This window comes from Hydractinia symbiolongicarpus, chromosome 7 (genome assembly GCF_029227915.1).
Source record: "Hydractinia symbiolongicarpus strain clone_291-10 chromosome 7, HSymV2.1, whole genome shotgun sequence".
NCBI lineage: Eukaryota > Metazoa > Cnidaria > Hydrozoa > Anthoathecata > Hydractiniidae > Hydractinia > Hydractinia symbiolongicarpus.
The window spans coordinates 14,218,729-14,243,446 of NC_079881.1; the positions used below are offsets into that span (position 1 = coordinate 14,218,729).

The following is a 24,718-nucleotide window of genomic DNA, read 5'->3' on the forward strand; positions in this document are numbered from 1 at the left end:
TTTGTTTACTTGCAATATTTGCAAAATTAATTTGTCATACAGATTGTTATTAACATTTGGTGATAGTAGGGGATATTATTATTATTATTATTATTACTATTATTTACCCAGGATAGCCTCTTCAGTTCCTATTGGTACTGCTATCAACGAGGGTCCTGCGAAGGGGGTCCTAGCGCATTTAAAGCTCCCATTTAAGCTACGAAAGTCGTGGAAGCACAGCAATCGCTCAACTAGACAACCGCCTAAGATATCAATCCTATTCTCATGCTGAGCGCTAAGCAGAAAGGATAGATTCACACTTTTATAGTCTCTGGCATGACTCGGCCGGGGTTTGAACCCAAGACCTCCCACACTGAAAGCGAACGCTCTACCACAAGGCTATCAGTCGGTATAGCATCATCACTGGGCCGTTCTAATGCTTTTGTTTATTATTCTTGGTGTTAAATGAGCCAGGTATTAGCTACCTTTGAATACAATATCAGTAGCTAGCTAGCTAGTTGGCCGGTTGACTTGTTCCAAACAAACGTGAAATTTTAAGGTGCTTACCAAAATTAGTGATGTTGCTGGCATATATCCTGTAGCTTTTAAGTCACATTTTACACATTTGTGATTTTAGAATTAGGATACTAATTTGACTTGGTGGGGAAAGTTGGACTTTAAACTTTCCTTGGAATGTTCTTGCTTGTTTGTGTCACATTTTAAGCCACTATCATAGATTGTATTTGGTGAAAATTATTTAAAATTCAAAATATAGGGTTGACAAAAGGGATGATATCCTAATTCTTAAATTTTGTATTCAGAGTGGGAAATTAAAAATTGTTGCTTGAAAAAAAAAAAAAAAAAGGAAATGGTTTCTGACGTAGTGCGTGCAAATAAAAAATATTCTGTAAAATTTTGTCCACAAAATGCTTGTCATGTCGAACTTAAACCTTAATAAGTGAAAATAATGTGAAAACTGAAGGGTGAAGGAAACAAGTTAAATTCCAGTAGAACAACATCGTCGTAAAAAAAAATAATTCTTAAAAAATATAATAATTTGCGAAAGTAGGTAAAGAAATAATAAAAAAAGTTGTAGTGTTAACAACACAAAAATTATTGTACGTTGGTAATGTCTTGTAGATATACTACAAAATATCCGCAACAGAAATATTTTTCAACACTAAAACTTCTCGTATTTCTTTTTATAATTAAAATATCAGGCCCGGCGGAAGCAGTGCAAAGTTCATGCGGCGGTAGCGAGCGCTGTAAGCCCCCTTAGAAAATTTTTTAGCCTATTTACGAGGCTAAATTGGTTTAAAATGTAACGATTACATATAGTGTATGTTTTTACGCATAAAGAAGTGTCTTCAAATGAAACTATAATTTTGAAATTTGACGAATGCCTGCCTAAATACGGTTAAAGTTTGAGATACAAAAGCATCATTGCTTATATTTCAAATACATGCGACAAACATCTCCCTATATTTCTCCAGAAAATAGGAATTCACTTAATTTATGCATAGATAGCAAGCTATTTTTAATTGAAATTTCTATTTTGAAAATGAAAATACAAAACTACCGTGCAGATTGTCCGTAAAAAAGCGGAATGTTTTGAGTTGATCGAAAACATCGCCTCAACTTTATTTTCTTTTATGAAAGAATTTGCAATTCAATTTGACATTAAAAAGTGATTAAATTAACAATTGCACGTCTTTGAGTATCAAACTTTGTGACCACACTTTCGAGTAACTCATATCGCTCCGCTTTTTTCCGGATATAAACTAAAAGCTAAAATAATTGCTAAAAAGATACTTGTGTTCCTTTTGTTTTTACAAGAACGTTTGCTTTTCTTTTGTCAGTTTCGTGAAATTTACCGAAAATTAAAAGACGGTGCTCGGATCCACTCACAAAAATATTAGCAACATCAACATCTTGATATGGTTCAGACGTTTGTAGGTCATTGTACTTTGCAGGTACATTTTGGCACGGCGCAGTGCACTAAACGACCGTTCACTTGTGGCATTTGTCGCTGGGCAAACCAGAATTAACTTTGCGAGACGAAATACTTCAGAGAAAAGTGTTTTTTGCTAAAATGAAGACTTTTCAAATACTTCACCACATCAGTGAAATTTACATCTGAAGTAATTTTGGGAAAATCTTCCTCGAACATTGTTAACTGTAACTTCAAAAGAGATCCATCGAAATCGCTGTTGTAAAACTGTAGCACCTCCTCCAACTCTGTAGAGAACGGCTATTTTCTGGCAGCTTTGAGAATAAGCTCTTGCAACGCAGCATATTTTCGATAATCTTCTTGGTTGAATCTTTCTTTGATGCAATTCACAACATGATCCAGGGCTTCGTAATAGCGCTTGCGGTAGAGATCTTTTGGTTTATCAAGTTGAGTTGGCTTGGCAGATCCATAACCATGGAAATCTTCTAACCTCTTCGGAGCACCGCGATACAGATGTGTTTTTATTGCTTCTCTATTATTGTGAATCGTTACCACTCGCAACATATTTTCGTACTGGAAGAGGAACCGATACCCGTGATATCAGTATCAGACGGTACTTCGAAGTTCTAGGTGAAGAGCGATTAGCTGCCATGTTGGGTTTCCATGTGTTCACAGGTTGCGACCACATTGGACGCTTTTCAGGAAAAATGAAAACGACATGGTGAAAATCTGTTGTGAAAGCAGACAGCGATATCATAAGGCTTTTTCATGTTTAGGAAACTCTGTATCGATAACCAAATCTATCCACCCTTGAACAATAGAGCGTTTTGTTGTCAACACATATTGCGATAAAAAATTACCTGAAGAGATGACAACCTTGGCAAATCTTTGATGATTCCTTTTCTCAAAGTACCAAATGGATTCAACAAAGTCGCCTCCTACTAGTAACGCATTTAAGTATATAATTTTTAGAAGTCATTTAGTATGTCTGGTGCTGAAGAAGTCACACATGTCCATCCAAAATCTCCCGTTTCCTCAAAACTATGGCTGGGAGTTAAATGGTAATTCGCTTAATCCAATAATGACAGATAATCTTCCTGCTGCACTGGGATTGATTGAGTTGAGTGTTTGTGGATGTCATGGAGATTACAGTAGGAAGATGTTAATACATCAAAAACAAATTTGTATTCACGGACATGTGTAAATGTTTCAACTGTTCGAATTAAGAGAAATGCGAAAGTAGTAAAGAAGAACTTGACACTGACTCAGATTGGTCTGATGAAGATCATTTCGATAACTAGATGTATATTTAATTTTTGTTGCTAGGGTTCCATAATTTTGTTCCTTTTTTAAGAATGTTTGATACCTGAGTCTGTAAATTATTGGTCTGTGAATTATCCCCCGCAGTGACTTGAACAATAAATTTCAATTAAACAGAAAGATACTAAGGCGACCTAACACCTTGCCAAAATTCACCACAAAAAGAGCACAAATGACCAAGTTCTAGTCCTTTTTAAGCTGGGTCAGTAAATTAACGGTCTGTATTTTATACAAATTTCAAATGTTAAAATCTCACGAATGATAAATTTTCAGCATATAGTTTTTACATTTTTATTGACCCCCTTGATCTCCTCTTTCCAACCATATATAAAATAAAATTTTAAAATTGTTTTTTTGCTGACCGTGAAAGTAATGATGTCAACTAATTTGATCCCACGGGACCGAAATTTTTGGCAACAATTTTTTTTTTGTATTTGTGACCTAAACAACAACCTCGAATCAAAAAATCACTTTTAACACACGTGTGCACACGAAGCTTTTTATTACAATGTAGCAACCCTTACTATCTAGTAAAAATAAGGTAATCATTTTGATATGTATTGGTACATTCTCCTTAGCTAAACTTATCAAAAACTAAATCTGCCCCTGGCATCTATAGTAGTAATGACAATCATGCAGTAACAAACCTGACTTCTGAAGAACCTTCCTTCCAACCAAGCTTTTTAGATACTTCACTAAAAAGACTGCCAACTCCCATGATCGGCATTTCCGGAGATCCTGGAGATTCTGTATCTTTTGTAATGAACCGACTACTAATGGCATCAAGTTTATCTTCCGATAGCTGATGACGAACAAACTTGCAACCTAGTCAAAGAAAAACAATAGGCGTCTAAAGGCATCTAATACGAAGGCTTGTCTTCCTGCAAAAATTTGTTACCATACTGTGCATAAATTAGTAGGAGAAATAAAAAGAGGAAAAGGAAGAACAATGCCTAAGAAAAATTAAATTGAATTGAAATGCAATAAATTCTTAAATGAAACAATAAAAGGTTACAAGCATGAATAAAAAAATGTGGCAGATTTTGACTGCAATAACTTAACAAAATAATCTATGATGAAGGATCACAATATTATCTTATTTCAGCCAATCACCGTATTGAATTCCCACTCTTTTTTCCACTCAAAGTAAATCAGTATGAGGCGTCTAAAAATGTGAATAAGTCGAACTAGTAATGTTCGATACAACTTCGCATTGTCTTGCGCATCAAACAAACATTAAATAAGAGACAGTTTCTTATATTGGTTCTGGTCATGCTGAGTTACAAAAAGGTTTAATTTAATAAATGAGGAATATTTTCACTTCAAAATGCTTAGGCATCCATTATCTGTGTCAGTGATAGCTACAGCTTTTTTTCTGTTTGGCATGTCTTGTTACCTACAGTCAAAAAAGACAAAACAATTATGTATGAAAAATAAGTCTGTTATAAGAAAATGAACTTTCTACCTCCATGCCAAAATCAAGGGTTTCAAGGGTGCATTTCCACCGAAATTCATGAGTTTATGGCTCTTAGAATATTCTCTTGTCTGTAATTTTGTGCTTTTATCAAAGAAAGTCAAAGAAGCAACGATCATAGCATTTCTGTTAAAAACTTTTTGAATTTTACTATATATTTAAAAAAATACAACTTTAAAAACTTTCTTCCTCAATAGAAGAGTAAGCGACTATACTAACATAGTAAAGACATAATCTTTATTATTCTTGTAGACAGTTGCAAAGCTACTGAACATAAGGTGAATATCTTAAATACTGTGTTTTATTCTATTTCCCCTTTATTTGTCACGGTAATGTAAAAAGCAATATAAAACAATAGAAACTATAAATCAAAAGAGAGCGTAAATAGTTTTAAAAATATGTTTCGTAAGTCTTATTTCATCTATGTCATTCATTTCCTTCATTTCTTTAAAGATTCAACTTTCTTCTTTAACTTGACTGTGATTTCTTCCTCCACATTAACTATCATCTTTCGTTTCTTACAACCACCTGCATCATGCTGTACCCCTGTTTTATCTCAACTTCTAATGCTCTTATTGGTAGATTTTTTTCTGACTTTTTATAAGATGAAATTCCAGCAGTTCCTAGCTTTTCTGTCAATTTTTTAAGGTCGATCTTTTGTCGCTTTACTTCTTCGGTATTAGATAGAAGTGCTTCAATTTTTTATTAACATTTTTAAACAGAACTGAAACATATACTTCCAATTTCACGCACATCCTGTTGTTTACAAATGTTAAAATTGCCTTTTAATGTCACCAGAGCCGTTCTAAGTGCCTTATGGAAAGCAGAAGGATAAGACTATTGGAAGATGACAAATGACGAAAATAGATGCACACGTAGAAGCATGTAATGACAGTGAAAAACGTCCTGCATAAAGCACAACGTGGAAGTGCTGAAGTGCGTTAAAGCATTGAAGAATGGATTTATCGTAGCATTTTTTTCCTTTATTCCGTAAGTAACTGTTTTAGAACATTACTTTTTTGGCAACTTGTTACCTATAGAAGAGAGCCAACCAAATTATAGAAAGAGCCTTTCATGGATGCTGAACTGAGCAGTTTGAGAGTGAAGCGAGCCAATCTAGTCTCAACAGTAGCCATGTGCACCCAATGCAATGGCAGAACAGGGGAGAGTCCAAATATTACTTTCTGTAGCAGGGCACAAAAGAGAATATTTTTCAGATTTGATATGATGCCAGTCTTCCATATTCTCCTTATACAGGCAGGTCAATTGTACATTAACAACAACTTTAGTTTCCTGGTAGAATAAGCTTTAGGCCGATTGCTGGCAACATCAGGTGGAATTAAGAGTGTGGTGTCTTAGCTATACTTGGCTATACTTCCTGAGTTCTAGAATTTAGACACTTTAAGGGAGGGTGATAAGACTATTCAAAGAACATGTAAATAAGTACAATTTATTCAGCAAAATAATTTCTTCAAAGTCTGTGCATTTTCCTAGAAAAGTTCAGACCAAATGAGCTGAAATGGTGGCCCCTGTCTCACGAATTTATAAGGAAAATCAGAAAACTATAATTAGGGTTCGTAGCGCCTAGAAACTGTAGGAGAAAACTTTATTTAACAAGGAATATCTAAGAAATTGGTAAAATGTTGTAAGTATTAGTATGCTTATCAATAATCCATTTATTAAAGTGAATAATCTTTATTATTTGAAAGAGTAAAAAAAATAAAAAAATAATGTCTTATAGTACTACTCTTTTCCAGATAAATACAATATGCATTTATAAGTTATAGTATACCTAAAGCTATTTCCAAACCCTAAAAGTACAGTAAGAATGCATTTTTGTAAATTTTGTGTTAGACATGCATCTCTTTTTTATTTTAGATAAAGTGTCCTATGGCTTACCTTCACTTGGTGCACTTCGTCAAGTAATTAGCATATAAGCATATACATGTTTATTTAAACCAATAAATTTTGTAACAATATGACTGGTGACTAAATTTCAAAAATTGTTAAAAAGACATTTACGGGCACCTCGGTTAAGAGCGAAGTGATTTTTACATTTTTTTTAAACTCACTGAAATTCGAAGTAACAAAGACATACTATGTATCTACTAATTTTAAATCAGCAAAGAAGTTGAATACTTTTGTGTTTTTATATATTGTAGTTGTGTTGGTTAAAAAACACTATTGTTATAAAACAAATGTGCTGCTTACATGCTAATTATAAACTGAAAGCCATGGCATGGACCCAGTCAGTGTATTTCCAAAGTAATTTTTGTATATATGTATATACATCACAGTTATATCTGCATGCTAAATGACTACACTTAAAATTTTATATTAGTACACTTATTGTGTGTAAATTGAAGCAGTAAATAAAGGGTGAATATTGAATATAGAAATAGTGTTAAAACAAAACTATAATTTGCTGACATACTTTATTGCTAATTTTTTTTATGTTATAGCCAGGTATATTTCACAGCCTTTTTATTTATTTTTCTTGAACTAAATAGTTTTTTTTTCTTTAGAGTAATAACATCACACATAAACACACAAGCATTTACTTTTCAAAACTGTTTGATACTGACAGGTACACGTTCATATTAGTATTGTTGTTCTTAAGGATACGTCAAACCCTTTTTGCCCATGTTGAGAATAATGCATATATTTCCTAAACTATAAAATTTAACTTTATAAAAGTATATATATTCTGAAAGCCTATTAAATTTCCTATGTAGCCATGCTATTCTTATTATTGGTCGAAAAAATGGAAAGGCGTAAAAAATTATCGAACACGTTTTCAGAGTCTCTGATACTTCAGCATTTTATTTTTATATTGCAAAAGTTATATCATTAAACTCAGCTCCCCATGGGCATGGAAAAGGTGTCTGCGTTTTTTTTCTAAAAACATATTTTTAGTTTTATTACAAAAAATTGATTTTGGTACTCCTTCGTTGATAAAAATAAACTTTATCACATGGTAACCTCTGAATGGTACATTTTTTTAAAGGCAACACCTTTGGAGAGCTGAATATCTTGATAATAATTATGTGCTAATTTTATCTCGATATATTGAAGTCCTATAATGTACCCATAATGAAGATCGTCTTTTATTGCGCCATCTTTGATGTTATATAATTACGTCATTTCCTTCTGTACTACAATTTTGTAAGCACGTAGACTAAAGCTATATTCAGCAGAACTAATTAATTATCATTGAATTTTAATTTAAAGAGGAATTGTTGAGTAGAAGGTACAGGGACTTCAATATCGAGATAAAATTAGCACATAATTATTATCAAGATATTCAGCTCTCCAAAGGTGTTTGTTTTTTTTTTGAAAAAAAATGTACCATTCAGAGGTTACCATGTGATAAAGTTTATTTTTATCAACGAAGGAGTACCAAAATCAATTTTTTGTAATAAAACTAAAAATATGTTTTTAGAAAAAAAACGCAGACACCTTTTCCATGCCCATGGGGAGCTGAGTTTAATGATATAACTTTTGCAATATAAAAATAAAATGCTGAAGTATCAGAGACTCTGAAAACGTGTTCGATAATTTTTTACGCCTTTCCATTTTTTCGACCAATAATAAGAATAGCATGGCTACATAGGAAATTTAATAGGCTTTCAGAATATATATACTTTTATTAAGTTAAATTTTATAGTTTAGGAAATATATGCATTATTCTCAACATGGGCAAAAAGGGTTTGACGTATCCTTAAGAACAACAATACTAATATGAACGTGTACCTGTCAGTATCAAACAGTTTTGAAAAGTAAATGCTTGTGTGTTTATGTGTGATGTTATTACTCTAAAGAAAAAAAAAACTATTTAGTTCAAGAAAAATAAATAAAAAGGCTGTGAAATATACCTGGCTATAACATAAAAAAATTAGCAATAAAGTATGTCAGCAAATTATAGTTTTGTTTTAACACTATTTCTATATTCAATATTCACCCTTTATTTACTGCTTCAATTTACACACAGTAAGTGTACTAATATAAAATTTTAAGTATAGTCATTTAGCATGCAGATATAACTGTGATGTATATACATATATACAAAAATTACTTTGGAAATACACTGACTGGGTCCATGCCATGGCTTTCAGTTTATAATTAGCATGTAAGCAGCACATTTGTTTTATAACAATAGTGTTTTTTAACCAACACAACTACAATATATAAAAACACAAAAGTATTCAACTTCTTTGCTGATTTAAAATTAGTAGATACATAGTATGTCTTTGTTACTTCGAATTTCAGTGAGTTTAAAAAAAATGTAAAAATCACTTCGCTCTTAACCGAGGTGCCCGTAAATGTCTTTTTAACAACTTTTGAAATTTAGTCACCAGTCATATTGTTACAAAATTTATTGGTTTAAATAAACATGTATATGCTTATATGCTAATTACTTGACGAAGTGCACCAAGTGAAGGTAAGCCATAGGACACTTTATCTAAAATAAAAAAGAGATGCATGTCTAACACAAAATTTACAAAAATGCATTCTTACTGTACTTTTAGGGTTTGGAAATAGCTTTAGGCATACTATAACTTATAAATGCATATTGTATTTATCTGCAAAAGAGTAGTACCATAAGACATTATTTTTTTATTTTTTTTACCCTTTCAAATAATAAAGATTATTCACTTTACTAAATGGATTATTGATAAGCATACTAATACTTACAACATTTTACCAATTTCTTAGATATTCCTTGTTAAATAAAGTTTTCTCCTACAGTTTCTAGGCGCTACGAACCCTAATTATAGTTTTCTGATTTTCCTTATAAATTCGTGAGACATGGGCCACCATTTCAGCTCATTTGGTCTGCACTTTTCTAGGAAAATGCACAGACTTTGAAGAAATTATTTTGCTGAATAAATTGTACTTATTTACATGTTCTTTGAATAGTCTTATCACCCTCCCTTAAAGTGTCTAAATTTTAGAACTCAGGAAGTATAGCCAAGTATAGCTAAGACACCACACTCTTAATTCCACCTGATGTTGCCAGCAATCAGGCTAAAGCTTATTCTACCAGGAAACTAAAGTTGTTGTTAATGTGCAATTGAAAAAGTAATGTTCTAAAACAGTTACTTACGGAATAAAGGAAAAAAATGCTACGATAAATCCATTCTTCAATGCTTTAACGCACTTCAGCACTTCCACGTTGTGCTTTATGCAGGACGTTTTTCACTGTCATTACATGCTTTTACGTGTGCATCATTTGTCATCTTCCAATAGTCTTATCCTTCTGCTTTCTATAAGTCACTTAGAACGGCTCTGGTGACATTAAAAGGCAATTTTAACATTTGTAAACAACAGGATGTATATTTAATGAAAAGCATTGAACATTGAGGACATAAGAAACAAGTTTACCAATCAAGCTTGATGGATCCTTTTCAGCTACAGAAGTTTTTCGGCTTAAATCCAGTTCTTCGCATAAACTTATTTACCCACCCTGTACTTGCTAGAAAGTCTACACTCTTTGTACAATCATTCTCTTAAAGCTAATGAGGCAATTTCTCGATGCAGATAAAAAGAATCTCTTAATTGCAACGGTTACAGGGAAGAGAAAGAGAGAGGTTGGACTTGTCATCCCTGCGAGATATAGTGTTTTGACGTAAAATAAAGATATGATGATTATTCTGAACAATGAACTTTCGAAGAAGAAGAAAGAAAAATATTTTGAAATGAAGTTTGACCGTGAAAAAGAAATAAAAAAGAAAGCTATATTTTTTGAAATACTTGTTTTCTTTCTATTTTACAAAAATCCAAATAAGCACCCTTTTTGCTCTTAATATAAATTTGAAAGAGCCCTCAGGGGCGCTAATATGAGTAGGGGCGCTTATTTCAAAATTCATCTAAAAGAAGGACCGCTTATTCGATCATTTACGGTAATCCTATTAGGCAGTTCAATCACGTGCCAAAACAACTTAAAATCCGCTACCCAAATATAAACTGTTAAACCCCCATACAAAACAAAAGAAATATACTTTTATTTGGGCAGATATCTTTTGTTCCATGATGAAATTCATATAATCTGGATGATAATTATTTAATATGGGTCCGCCATGGCAGAAAAAAATTGCTTTCAAACTTGTGAAATGACGTCTGTGTCGAGGACTGAGATTATAGCCTGGATTTTCAAACTTTAGGGTATGTAGAATATCATCATCATCATTCTCGGCTTAACGTCCGTTTTCCATGCTAGCATAGGTTGCACAGGGTATATTAATGACCCTCTTCCAATCTGATCTAGACTGTGTTAGATCTAAACTCAACTTCCTCTGTATCAAGTCTGTCCTTATAACCTCCTGCCAAGTCTTTCTCGGTCTGCCTCTGGGCTTTGCCCCAGGAACTATCAAGTCTCTACACTTTCTTACCCAATTATCCTCCTTCATTCTTTCCAAGTGCCCCATCCAATTCAATCTTCTTATCTGGATAACATCTATAATTCTACGGAGACTTAGCCTGCTTCTTAGCTCATCTGAACTCTTTCTGTCTCTCAGACAGGCGTTACACATCCACCTAACCATTCTCATATCATTCCTTTCTCCTTTTCCTTTCACTGCCCATGTCTCACTACCGTACAACAAAACAGTTCTTACACAGGCCTCATACAACCTACCTAATACCTCAATTGACAGGACTCTGCTAGTCAACAAAGGAAGTAACTCTCTGAACTTTTTCCAAGCAAAACCTATCCTGCAAGTAACACTTCTTCCAACACCCCCTTCACTGCCTAACATATCACCTAAGTAACAGAAGTTCTCAACTATCTCTAACGAGCCACTGTTATACATCATTAAAGCTGGAAATACTTCATTCTCTATAATCTCACCTTTGCAACGCTTGCATACAAACTGAATGTCAGCTCTTAGCCTTCCACTAATACTACTGCACTTCTTATGTACCCAATGCTTGCAAGTCTGACAAAAAATTGAGTTACTACCAACCCCTTTCCTGCAAACTCCACAAGGCCACTTTCCAACTACAAGGCCACACGTGGCTGCAATGCTACTAATCATGACTTTAGACTTTGCTGTGTTTACCTTTAGCCCTTTCTCTTCTAGTCCTTTCTTCCACTTCTCAAACTTTTCAACTAATTCTTCCATCGACTCTGCTATGAGAACCAAATCATCTGCATACAATAACTCCCATGGACAACCTGTTCTGAACTCCATCGACAGCGCTTCTAAGACTAGAAAAAACAACAAAGGACTAAGTACAGAACCCTGATGTACACCAACATTTACATTAAATTCATCACTAAGTGAATCGTTAATACTGACACGACTTCTAGCATTGCTGTAAATAGACTGTACCATCGTAACTAGCCACTCATCCACACCTAATTTTCTCATAGCCCACCAAATAACTTTACGTGGCACTCTATCAAAAGCTTTCTCTAAATCTACAAAGGCAAAAATAGTGTATGTAGAATATATCTTTAAATAAATTTCAAAAAAACATCTCATTATTTTACTGTGAATTTTTAATTTCTGCTTTGTGTAACCTTTCCAATTTGTCAGGAATGCATCTTGGGAAAGAAAGTACACAAAGACGCCACTATTTTGTTTTTACTTAGTTCAGTTTCGTATGAATTTTTATCACATTTTCTCCTATGGGAATATTGCTTCAGAAATTATTGGGAGTAGTGTGGTTTTCCATTAGATTTCCCTACTAGCCAGGAAAGATTTTTTTATATAATTATTTTTATTTGAACATTAAAGCCTATACCTCCAGGAAAAAACCATTCACAATGTTCAATCAGCGATTCCACTATGTTGGATACATTGCCAGTATTGGTAATTGATACACTAAAGAATGGTATAAATCATGGTATTAATAACGTGTAAACAAACACAGCCATTGTGGATAGAATTTCACAGAAAATCAATGCATCACTTTAAACATCATTTTTGTGTTTGGATTGCAACAGCTATTTTTATGCAATTTTGTCAGTTTCATTCAATCGAATTGTATATATGTGTGACCTTAACACTGTAGAACATTATGCAGTCTGTTTGTAGATGTTAAATAGGATTCATGGGCAACTATGGCTAGTTTTACCAAACAAACAGTTTCTTTAGTTTTTCTTAAATAATTATTTTCCTAGGAAATCATAGTTATTGTATAGCACACACCATCTTTCGAATAGTGGTGTGTAGAGTTCGTTGGATACCAAGCAAATTTAATGGGTGCGATGTACCACACATTTTTTGTTTAAAGCCTAAAGGAAATTATATCTAACATGCCCTTAGCTTTCCAACATCCTTTAATAACTCAAAAACGGGCTGTTTATAGTTGGTATACTTTCGGCACCTCAAAAACCGATATTTGGGGCACATGTGGAGTTTGGAACTCCATCTATTAGAAAATCAAAGATAGCAATTAGTGATCTTTATAATAATGACGTTTTAGAGATATCTGTCAGTGAGTATTTTCTTCATTTGAATTGTAGCTCGTGTTTTTTACGCTTAATAACGGTGCATATAGACATACCCTCCATCATCTGCACTCCACAAAAGGTTGGGCGCTATAACAATAGCAATATTACCAGCACTCATTTTATTTTCTTCAGAATTCTCTGCCAACTTCGACAAAAAACATATTAAATATCTAAAAAGAAATCACATGAGCAACGTAACAGTAATATAGGTACTGACTGAATATGTTAAACAAGCGATGTATTGGTTGCTCATCATACTTTAAATTTTCTTTGTTGACACCAGGTAGTTTCTCTACTAAACTCCAATAAGTCTGTAGTTTCTGATCACGATCTTTTATTCTGTAAAAAGGTTAAAATGATTAGGTAAATTTTAAACATGTTGGAACACCATAAAATTGCTTGGGAAGATATCATTTTATCAGTTATCTTTATTATAATGCCCGTATACGTCTGTCTGTCTGTCACGCAAAATGGTAGCTTAGCTGTGCAATAGCGAGAAGCACGCAATGCGGTATAAAAAGGATGGGCAAACCCGTGGATTTTCAACGGGCTAACAACTAGTTGTGTAAAATATAAAGTATTGTCATCGTATACAAGGTTGTTCTTTAAAGCTTACCTGCTATGAAAAAAATCATATGAAAAAGCTTGGAAAGTCCCCCAGGAATTTCTATATTATTTTGAAATAATCTTGACCACTTCATCAAAAATGGACTTAAAAGTTTCACTATGCATGGCACCATCCTTGACATCATCGGTTAGTCTTTGTGTTGTACTTAAAGGCTTAAAGAGATTGTGTTTTACTAATTAGTTTAAACAAGAATTTTAATATTGAGTTAATATGATTATGCTTATTATTATTATTATTATTATTATTATCATTATCATTATTATTATTAGTACATTTCAAGCATCCATAAATTACAAAGGTTCTTTATGCTAAAATGCGTAAATAATAAATGTATGTGCACATGTAAATATAACTTCAATCAAAAATAAAAACAAAATAAACACAAGAAAAAAGAACATAGACGAAAGAATCAGTCAAATAATAAAAAAAAGATTGTAGTTGTGAACATTTATTATATTATTACTATTATTTACCCAGGATAGCCTCTTCAGTTCCTATTGGTACTGCTATCAACGAGGGTCCTGCGAAGGGGGTCCTAGCGCATTTAAAGCTCCCATTTGAGCTACGAAAGTCGTGCAAGCACAGCAATCGCTCAACTAGACAACCGCCTAAGATATCAATCCTATTCTCATGCTGAGCGCTAAGCAGAAAGGATAGATTCACACTTTTATAGTCTCTGGCATGACTCGGCCGGGGTTTGAACCCAAGACCTCCCGCACTGAAAGCGAACGCTCTACCACAAGGCTATCAGTCATTGACATTAGAAGTCATTGACATTAGAATAAATGAACCATTATAATTGATCAAAGCTACAGGAGGCTTTGATAATGCATATTAAAGAAAAAATTGAAGCATCACGAAAAAAATAAAATCAATAAGCCAATAAAACAAAGTGAAGTATTTCCAGCTTTAATGATGTACAACAGTGGCTCGTTAGAGATAGTTAAGAACTTCTGTTACTTAGGTGATATGTTGGGCAGTGAAGGGGGTGTTGGAAGAAGTGTTACTTGCAGGATAGGTTCTGCTTGGAAAAAGTTTAGAGAGTTACTTCCTTTATTGACTAGCAGAGTCCTGTCAATTGAGGTAAAAGGTAGGTTGTATGAGGCCTGTGTAAGAAGTGTTATGTTGTACGGTAGTGAGACATGGGCAGTGAAGCAGGAAGATCTTGACCGTTTAGAAAGGAATGATATGAGAATGGTTAGGTGAATGTGTAATGCCAGTCTGAGAGACAGAAAGAGTTCAGATGAGCTAAGAAGCAGGCTAAGTCTCTGTAGAATTAAAGATGTTATCCAGATAAGAAGATTGAATTGGCTGGGGCACTTGGAAAGAATGGAGGAGGATAATTGGGTAAGAAAGTGTAGAGACTTGATAGTTCCTGGGGCAAAGCCCAGAGGCAGACCGAGAAAGACTTGGCAGGAGGTTATAAGGACAGACTTGATAGAGAGGAAGTTGAGTTTAGATCTAACACAGTCTAGATCAGATTGGAAGAGGGTCATTAATATACCCCGTCCAACCCATGCTAGCATGGAAAACGGACGTTAAGCCGAGAATGATGATGATGATGATGATGAATAAGAAAAAGAAACAAAAAAACAACAACCTAAAACTAACTAATTATACGTTTTAGAATTAAAAACAAATGCAGCATCAAATAGAAAATGCTCTGCTGTAAGTACATTTCAAGATTTTCCAAATGACCTAAGGCCTAAGTCCACTCTAAGCATTGGAAAGGTAGCTTTGACAGGTTTAAAATATGTAAATCTGATATAATAACAGCCAATGCAATTCCGTGGCCAAAAACTTAGAAATTAGTTGCACTGTCTTAATATATTTTGTAGTTGATGATGTTCGTATTTACCTACACTTTTAAGTCCTATATTTTAAAAAACTTATTTCTTAACTAATAATAAGAAGATTCAGGCGTGACCAGGAATGGTGTAGGATTGCACTTGCACAAGCCATAATTTGTTATCGCACGCAATAATTTATATAATAATACGCTTGTCTGAGTGACTATGTGAGTCCACGACACGCAAAGTACGGGTCACTTTCTTACAAAAGGAAGTTAAAATCAAGGCTGTGACATCAATTTTTAGGTTATAATCATTTAACAGCTTTTTTTAAGAACAGTGTATCACAACCTTTTAGCCCAAAAAGCAATATCAAAAGTTTTCTTCCCATAGTGACATCATTACATTGACCTGTAAGGGACTGTCCGTAAGTTACCCGAGTGTTGGTTCACATCTTTTCTTCACCTGAATCCAGTTGATTTACAACAAAAGTTGACACAAATATAAATAAAATACAAAAAATCCGTTATATAGCGAGCACAATTGCACTGAACTACCCTTGTTATTTATTTATAAAAGATGAAAATGAGCTAGTACTTAAAAGGTTGGGTCAATACCTTTACAGAACAAAAGTATTTAAATACAGATTGTTAGAAACAGATAAAGTTTCACAAAGTAAGAATGAGCTGTGGAAATTGTCAAGAAAATTAAAGATTGGTTCAAACGAAACTTTTTTTTATAAGAGGTGGTAAAAGTTACATAAAAGACAACAAATTGTACAAATTTGATATTCTTACTAAAGCAATTGTTTGACTTTTCTCTATTTTAGCAGCAGTTAGTTGGTCTCTGCCTCCCAAAAATGAAGGAATATTTAAACGGAAGTTAAGTCGATTAAGGTTATCTTTAATTGTAAAACTTCTGCCATAACACTGTCATTGTTTTTCCAAAAGCTTCTTTCTAGCAATCCAGACCTCTGCACAACTTTTTTGTCTGATATGGACCCCTCAAAAAGTTGACTGATAAATGTTGTGACACCAGATGGTGAAATGCTAAGTAAGCCTTTGTAGGTCACATGACTTGTGTAGTGCGAATAAAGGGAACTTTGAATACCAAGTAAAGATGGTCTTTGACAATACAACTCAGTGCAGTCTATTATACACCTAGTGGATGGATAGGTTTTCTTGAAACTTTCTAGCATAAGCAAAAATTTGTGTAAAGTGATCGACGATTACGTAAAAAAGCAATATTCATCCCTTTGGTATTTGTCTCATGTTTTTAGTGAATTATCGTTTCGTTCCACCATTCATCAACTAATCACTAATTCATTTTCACACATGTTAGCCATTCAATTAGTTTTTATTTCTCTAGGGTTTTATGTAGCATTGTTTCTGTATCTTGTCAAACTAGTTTTTATATCATTTTTTTTCTATATAAGGCCTACGTTTTTTCTCGTTTTTCGTTCAGTCACTAGTTGACTATGAAGTAGTCGAATCAATCAAGTTTCAATTTTTCTCACTGGCTCACTAGTCCAGCGCACACTCTGGGCCAGCTGGTAGGTTTTTCGTGTTTTTCTTGTTTGTCTCTTTTCGCTTTTTGCAGGTTTTGTGTGTCTTTGCCCTTTCAGTGTTTGTCGGGCCTTTAGGTTAGTTAATCTTTGTAATCATTTTAATACTTTAGTTTGAACATTACATTACACGATCATCATCAAAACTGTGTTGTGTGTGTTGTGAACAGAACCCCCACGTCCTTGCAAGTGGACCTACAATTTGTCCATGTTATGAGATATCTAGAAACTCTTGCCTTTGATATATAAAACAGCGATGAAACATGAGAAAGTTTAAAACCATTTTTCAACCATGTGACATAAAAGACCAGTTGCTCTTGAGTACACAGCTTTGGCCCAGATTTGAAAAAGTAGGGTTTATTAGTTAAAGACATTGCAAAACCTTTTTATTGTGTTATAGAACTTCCTATTAAGACAATCTTCTCCTGCATATAAAAACTTAAACAGGATATCAAAATTTTCTACTTCCAAACCAGTAGTCCAAATAGTTTATGTGTATGGACATTTTCATATCTGTATTTATGGGGAAAAACTGCTCATTTTCTTTTGTTGCGTTGTTCAAATTCTTGTATTTTTTCTTTCAGTTCTTTCAATTAACTTCCCTTTTCACTATAGTCATTGACTACAGGTCCCCATTTAGTGCATGCAAAATAAATTTTAACAAGATAAGCTCAACTATCTTGTGGTTGAGTTAGCGAACAAATATAAAAAATAAAAATGAATTCACAAGAATTATATGCAGGTAGTAGTAAAACTCACTCTCAAAAAATTTATCTCGGGGATATGGGAATTATTGTTGTATTCCCGGCTGTATAAAGAGCTCTTTACAACTCAGATAGAAAGAAAACAAACATTGGACTTTTTAATTCCTAAACAAGAAACCCGAGACACTGTGGACTAATGTTATCAAAAATATTAGAAGAAAAGGTGGCACTGATAATTTTGACACAAAAGACCAAAAAAAATATAGAGTTTGTGAGTTTTACTTCGAAACTGAAGATATCAGAGTAACATCAGTTAAAAAAAAACTAGTCGCTGGTGCTGTACCTTTATCTTCAAAAAAGAGACAAAAAAAGTATGTGGAAGACCCCACATCTAAACAGAGTGAAGTCATTTCAGTCCGAAGAGTCTGTTGCAGTTTCTGCTGACCAATTTGATGGGGAAACTTTACAAGAGGTCCAGACTTATAGTGAATCATTGACTACAGGTCCCCATTTTGTTTTTAAAAGAATTTTTAAAATATTTGGTAGGTAAGTACATTTCAATGAGTTTAAAACTTTCAAGGTCCGGTGTTAAAAAGTCATATTGATTTTGCATACTTTGTTTACATTATAATATTCCAAGTCTTGTCTCCACGTATAGCGAAGTATTGTGCAATCGAATAGGGGAAACCTGTATGATGTTTTCCACGCTCTCTTTAACACAATCTTGGAGGATAATTTTTAGCTTGTGTTGAGTGCAATTTTAATATCTTTGGAATCACATATTAAAGCATATTAAGATGATTTGATAGAGGTAATAGAGGAGTATGGCAGGTATCATTTCTAGGTGTTTTGACATGTATTTCACAACCTATTGACCAGGAATTAATTATTAATTGCTGTTGAAAATATTGAGAAATGTTAAAATTAGATTTAGATGATGATATTGTTTTGTTTTTTTCTCTTAGCTACTTTCAAGCAACAGACTGTGGCCACTAAAATATTAAAAAAATACAAAGAACAAGACACATGCAACACATGATGCGCCCGTTGTCACACACTTATTACAGCATCCAAACGCACACCAAAACAATCATAATATTGCACTGCAGAAGAAGTAAGGTGTGCGAAACTCTGCACGCTAGGTCAAATAGTACTGATTAATGCTGTATTAACAAATTAGTTATGAGGTGTGAATGATCGCACAACATCATTTTTTCTACCAGAAGATTCCTAGTTAACTTTTAAAGCTTTTTCAAATGATATCACCTTGTTTTTCATGGAGTACGTTTTACACAAATTTAAGCTTCTACTGTTTCATATTGAAATGAAAGAAAAAAGGAAATTTCAGTAAGACTTACTTGCTAGCCACAATCCATTCTTCAAATAGCTCAAAAGTAAGTAGAGGATCAGGTAACTCTCGTAAATACAACTTTAGCACACCTGAAGTATAATAAAAAATGTTGTAAATAAAATAATTCCTATAATACATTGCTTTTTACAGATATTACAGACAGGTTAGTAACAACTTTACCTGTCACTGCATGCACTTCGTTTGTAAAGTCTTCCATTTCCACAACACCAGCATCAAATGCGGCCTGCAAAAAAATTTAATTGAGGAATTAAATGAAAATAAGAGAAAACAAACAAAAACAATATTATGACCAACTGTTCCTACTTTTAATTTCTTTATTTTTGTGGAACTTCCAGCAAGCCTAAATAGTCCCTATAAGAAAGATTTAGTACAAATTAACATTACAGTAGGTTACTACTGTCTTTTGATCATGAACTTTTTTGTAACTCACAGAAGAAACAAAATGTACTGACAATCTAAACAATAGTACATCTGAAGGTTCAATGTTTATTATTTCTACTCACATAATTAGGTGTGCAATTTTCCCTTGTTGTAAGTGTGTTTCAGGAAGTTACATTTTACATTTTGGGTGTAAGAATTTGTTGTGATTATCACAGTATTAGGATGTTGTTGGAGAAAAATGAAAACTATCTATACAAAGTATTAATACAACTTATTGAAAAGGGTTCTTCTTAGCAACTGCATGACAAAAGTAAACCGTAATAACACACATTAATATCCTTTAAACCCCCCGAAACTCACCTAATTCGAAAAGCAAATCCTTTGCTCCACAATTAGAAAAAACTTTTTTCCAGAGAATTTGAAGAACAGTTGTAAGGTAACCCACAATTTCATACCTTAGTAAAAGCCTTAATTGAGCAGGTAACCCCAATTCTTAAATTAAGCGCAAATTACTTTTAGAATTTTTAAAACCTTAAATTTTTACTGGAACCCACATAATCACAATTTAGAACCATCTCGTCTGCTTGTCATTAAAAATGTCATAAAACCCATGTTAATTTTTAACTTGCATCATAGGTGCACCTATTTTGTCTTAAAATCTAATTTCAGTGTGTAAATAAAAAATGAGTATTACAAAAAATGTACAAAAAATACAGAAGTCACCTCAACATCCATAGATGACTCTAATAAATACAAAACACATTCTTCAATTACATGAGCAATTTGTCGGCCAGTACTACAAAGATGATCTAATAATGGACAACCAAACATTGGACGAAACATTGAGCTATCTATAATAAAAGTTGTTAACTAAGTGTAATTGTTTCTTATAGTTGATTAGTTGCTCTATATATTATTCCAAAAAATTTATGAGGTGCAAAATTAACGATCACAGAGTTAGCAATGAGGAAATTCACGTGAATGCTTATAACAACTTAAAAAAATGAATTAATTAACGCAATTTAGCTCAACAGACTTACAAAAAGCATTAAAATAACTCAAATTTATAAATATATTTCAATCTTTATGTTGAGAATGGTTTAGTGACAACCATTTTTTCTTTTTTTCTTCAACGTTTACAATATTAGCTGCCCTGCAGCCTGCCTTTATAACATTAGGTGGGTGAACTGTACCAAAGAACTAAGTATGCGTGTGTGTGTGTGTGTGTAAGCTTAATAATGCAATTGACAGATAATTTAATTTTTAAACTTTAATTGCAGGTTTTACATTAACTAGTAACATGTTTAGTGCCCTGGACCTTTTTTTGTTACGCCTTAATAAGAGTCATTTAATTAAAGCAAATTTTCAAAATTCATGTTAAGTTTGTGCTCCGTTAATTTTCTGGAATAAGGTAGTGTGTCACTTTGTAATCCAGTCACGGCAGCAAATTCAGTACGTTTACACATTATGAAATACTTTTGAAAAGAGTCAGCATTTTTTTTTATTTTTTATTTGCAAATAATTCAATGATTTTAAAATTAATTAGTATCTTCAGTTTTAAGTTTGATTGTTTCTTGACATATTTAAATGGTGGCTGTGTTATTTGAAATCTTCATGGCTATTATTCATTTAACAGAATAAATATTATTTCTCATCGGGTTGCTTTTTTAATTCTTGACATTGAAAATGAGGTTAATTATTTTTTTTGCATACTATATAAGTAAAACTCATAAAGGATAGACATTATCATGCTGATGTAAATGAGGCGGCAAAGGACAAAGACAAAATTATTTAGTAATTAAATAAATGAAACATACTTTTTTATTAGATTCAAAAATTCCTATTAGACAAGCTAAAATAAACACAATGGGTACTAATCAGGACATTGTCTTGTCGCAACAGAGCTTTTTTTAAAATAGTTCAAAATCAACCTGTGTCAAAGGACATTTTTTCTAATAAAAAGAGATTAAAATCCCTGGGTTGGAGGCAGATTTTCAACGTAATTGTTTTGGTGATACAAAAAAGGAAATCGTGCCAGCTCTAATAAAAACAGGCAATAAAATAGATATGCTGCAAAAATATGAAGATGAGTCTGACAATATTTAATATTACTACTATCTCTTCAGACAAACTAATAACAGCTGTTTAGCAGCTTTGAAATACGTTGTGCATGAGATTAACCAAAGAAGAGTTGTGTTAAAATAGTTGCGTTATTGATGGTTGATCTAGGCTGATGAAGTATTATAATCATGGCAGTTGTATTATTGGTTTTCAACTTATGCCATTGATTTATCTGTGGCTTATGGCATTAATTATTTATGGTAAATGTTACTGTTGTGTTGAACAACAGAATTATTTACTGCTTGACTTACAAGAATGACACACACACTCAAGGTAATATTATTACTATTTTCAGAATCAATCTCGACTCTCAATTCCACAGGGTGAAAAAACGAATATTGGTGCAGATCTTCTAACTTCTTAAACAGTGAAGCATTTCTATACATTTTAAATATAAAGACATGAACAAGCTGTAAAATTTAAGTTGTTAAAAAGTTTTTTTTGAACTTACAAGATCTTTAAACCTTGGTTTCCACTGGTAACGTAAAATAACATGAATTAATTTTTGAACATAATTTCTTACTTCATGTTAGTCCACAGTGGAAACATGTTTATTTCAAACTCACCTTCTTCTTACTTCTGAAATAATGTGGACTTGACATCAAAATCTTTTGATACGAAGTTCACGTTTATTTCATGAAATAAGGCTACATCAAAAGAAATACTGATATTTTTATGCAAATGGGAGTTACAAAACATATAGTGTCAGAATTTAGATAGAGACGTTTCAAAATGAGTTTAAGGTTTAAAAAAAGAAATTTAATGGATCGTTTTTTTTATTAATTTAAATAAATCACTTGAAACAAGACTTCTACATCAATGTTGAACAGAATTTACTCCTTATCAGGACTGGAGATGAGAATGTTTATTTCGTATGGCTATATACAACAATTTCAGTAACATTTTTTTCTAAAAATACCATGCACTTGTTGGTTCTGTTTACTGTAAAATAAGCTTTCTCTGCAGTGGACACTATGCATAATCAATCAGATATTGCGAAATAAAAAAAAAAAAAAATTTTTTTTTTCATGTTTATTTATGTTAGTCACCAGTGGAAACCAAGCCTTTTTCAATTCAAATGTTAGGTCAATATTGTGCCCGAGGCTTACCTGCGATTTTTAGAAAGCTCTTATAGTTGTGGGCTTATCATTACCCAGGTTTATCATGTTGTTTTTTTTGTGTTAAAAGTTAATAGATGCACTTTCTAATTCTAAACTTAAACAAAAATAATTTTATTTCAGAACTTTTTGGATGGTAGAATAAAGGTATAACACATCATAAAAAAATTAATTAATTGTCTGTGAAAAATAAGAACTGACTAATTGTCTGCTGGTGACTAGCTTTATTCGGAAAAGTGTGATAGTTTAGTACCCTGTAGCCTGAAAAAAACATCAATGAAGATAAATTATTGGAAATCAGCATTTCAACATTCAATGAACACAATTTTGATTTTGAGATAAAAATCATGCTAGAGAGAGGATCGCACAGATATTTGTTAATTAACACAGAAAACCAGGCCTATGGAACGCCTGAACTGTCTTAAGTGATCAGTTACCCTTAGCGTTTTCTTATTATACGAGGTTCATTTGTTGATACATGCAGTCCATATGATGTTACAGTCGGTTTATTTCTCATTATTAGGTTGATATAACATTATATGAGGTACATACAACATTATACATGGTTTGTTAATAATTATATGCGATTTGTTAATAAATATATGCAGTTTGTTTGTCATCATATGTGGTACATACCACATTATATGCAGTCTGTTCATTATATGCGGTGCATACGAAGCAGCTCAGTAAAATCATTATACGATTTATAAAATTTATACAGAGGAGTGTGTTTCAAAATTGTCCCCCTTTCTCGGTTACAATTTGTATAACAACAAACATGGCGTCAGTGTTGCCCGTTCAGTCTGGTTCAAGAGATTTTGTCACGGAAGTTATGTTGAACAAAGTTGGTTTGGGTCACTTGAATCAGAGATTCGAGGAAAAGCAGGTGGATATTGACATAATTTGCTCAGCATCTGATCTGGAACTCTCTCGATTAGGAGTGTCGACATTGGAAGACAGAATAAGATTAAAAGAATTCTGCAAAGACCACATTGAAAAAAAGGACAAAATAGTTCATCAGCTGGAGAGAAGTCCTATTCCGACATTCTTAGAGAACGTTCTAATTTGTTTAACATGGGAAAAAGTAGAATTTCTATCAAAAAATCAATGATTGGTGCCAAGAAAGGTAGACCATGGACTATTTCTTTTGTATATTTGGCTTCAAAATATGCATGCAGAGTTCCCAGCAATGACGAAAGAGGTATTTTACAAAATGCTGCTTTGGGATTTAAAAAAATAAAAATAGACATGTTAGATTTTGAGGAAGACGTATTCAACAAGCTGACCAGCAGTATGAAAAAGATGGGGAAGAAAGTTTTATGGGTTTTCCTCAATTAAAGGACTGCAGGGGTTTCAAATTACTAACATGCTTAGCTAATTCCAGAGATCACAATAAACTACCATGTAGGATGTCCGCGAAAGATCTAAAAGCTTGTTTAGGTGGAGGACAGTCAAAAGCATATATAAGACCTATTCAAAAAAACCTATCAACATGGTCACGGATTAAAGAAAATCAATCATTATTGAAAGAAAAATGCATACCTTGTGGAAATCAATTTTTATTGAAGGATTTGAGAAATCATGTAAGACGATGTGGTAAAAGTAAAGATGAGTTTTTTGATGAGTTGTTTTCTGACAATATTGTTGTTGATAATGATAATGATGATGATGATACCTTGTTCTTCCATGTAATAAAACAATTTATAAAAAGAACTTAGAACACCAGTATATACATCTCTCCACAGACGTTCAATTCTCTGATTATGCGTGCTCTTTCCTTTAATCATGCTACCTCTGTTCTCTCCGCGTTTTTGTATCATACAGTTGGCAACAAGGACATTTTCCATTCCTTTAT

General features: G+C 33.0%; 1 protein-coding gene and 1 long non-coding RNA gene across 5 annotated transcripts in view; both read right to left on the reverse strand.

The window, feature by feature from the left end:
- The window catches only part of LOC130648965 (rho GTPase-activating protein 44-like), a 51,301-nt gene that overhangs the window by 1,407 nt on the left and 25,176 nt on the right, over window positions 1-24,718 (reverse strand). For all 4 annotated transcript variants that reach the window (XM_057455119.1, XM_057455120.1, XM_057455118.1 and 1 more), the window contains exons 10-17: window positions 20,348-20,475; window positions 19,547-19,594; window positions 19,403-19,466; window positions 19,230-19,311; window positions 13,444-13,524; window positions 13,239-13,355; window positions 12,474-12,553; window positions 3,898-4,075 (exon numbers count right to left, since the gene is read on the reverse strand). In XM_057455119.1, coding sequence (XP_057311102.1) covers window positions 3,898-4,075; window positions 12,474-12,553; window positions 13,239-13,355; window positions 13,444-13,524; window positions 19,230-19,311; window positions 19,403-19,466; window positions 19,547-19,594; window positions 20,348-20,475 — 778 coding nt within the window. The remainder of the gene's footprint in view (window positions 1-3,897; window positions 4,076-12,473; window positions 12,554-13,238; window positions 13,356-13,443; window positions 13,525-19,229; window positions 19,312-19,402; window positions 19,467-19,546; window positions 19,595-20,347; window positions 20,476-24,718) is intronic.
- LOC130648976 (uncharacterized) lies at window positions 802-3,891 on the reverse strand. Its single transcript, XR_008982989.1, has 2 exons — window positions 2,791-3,891; window positions 802-2,659 (listed from the first exon to the last, which is right to left on the reverse strand). It is a non-coding gene; the product is annotated as an uncharacterized LOC130648976 (long non-coding RNA).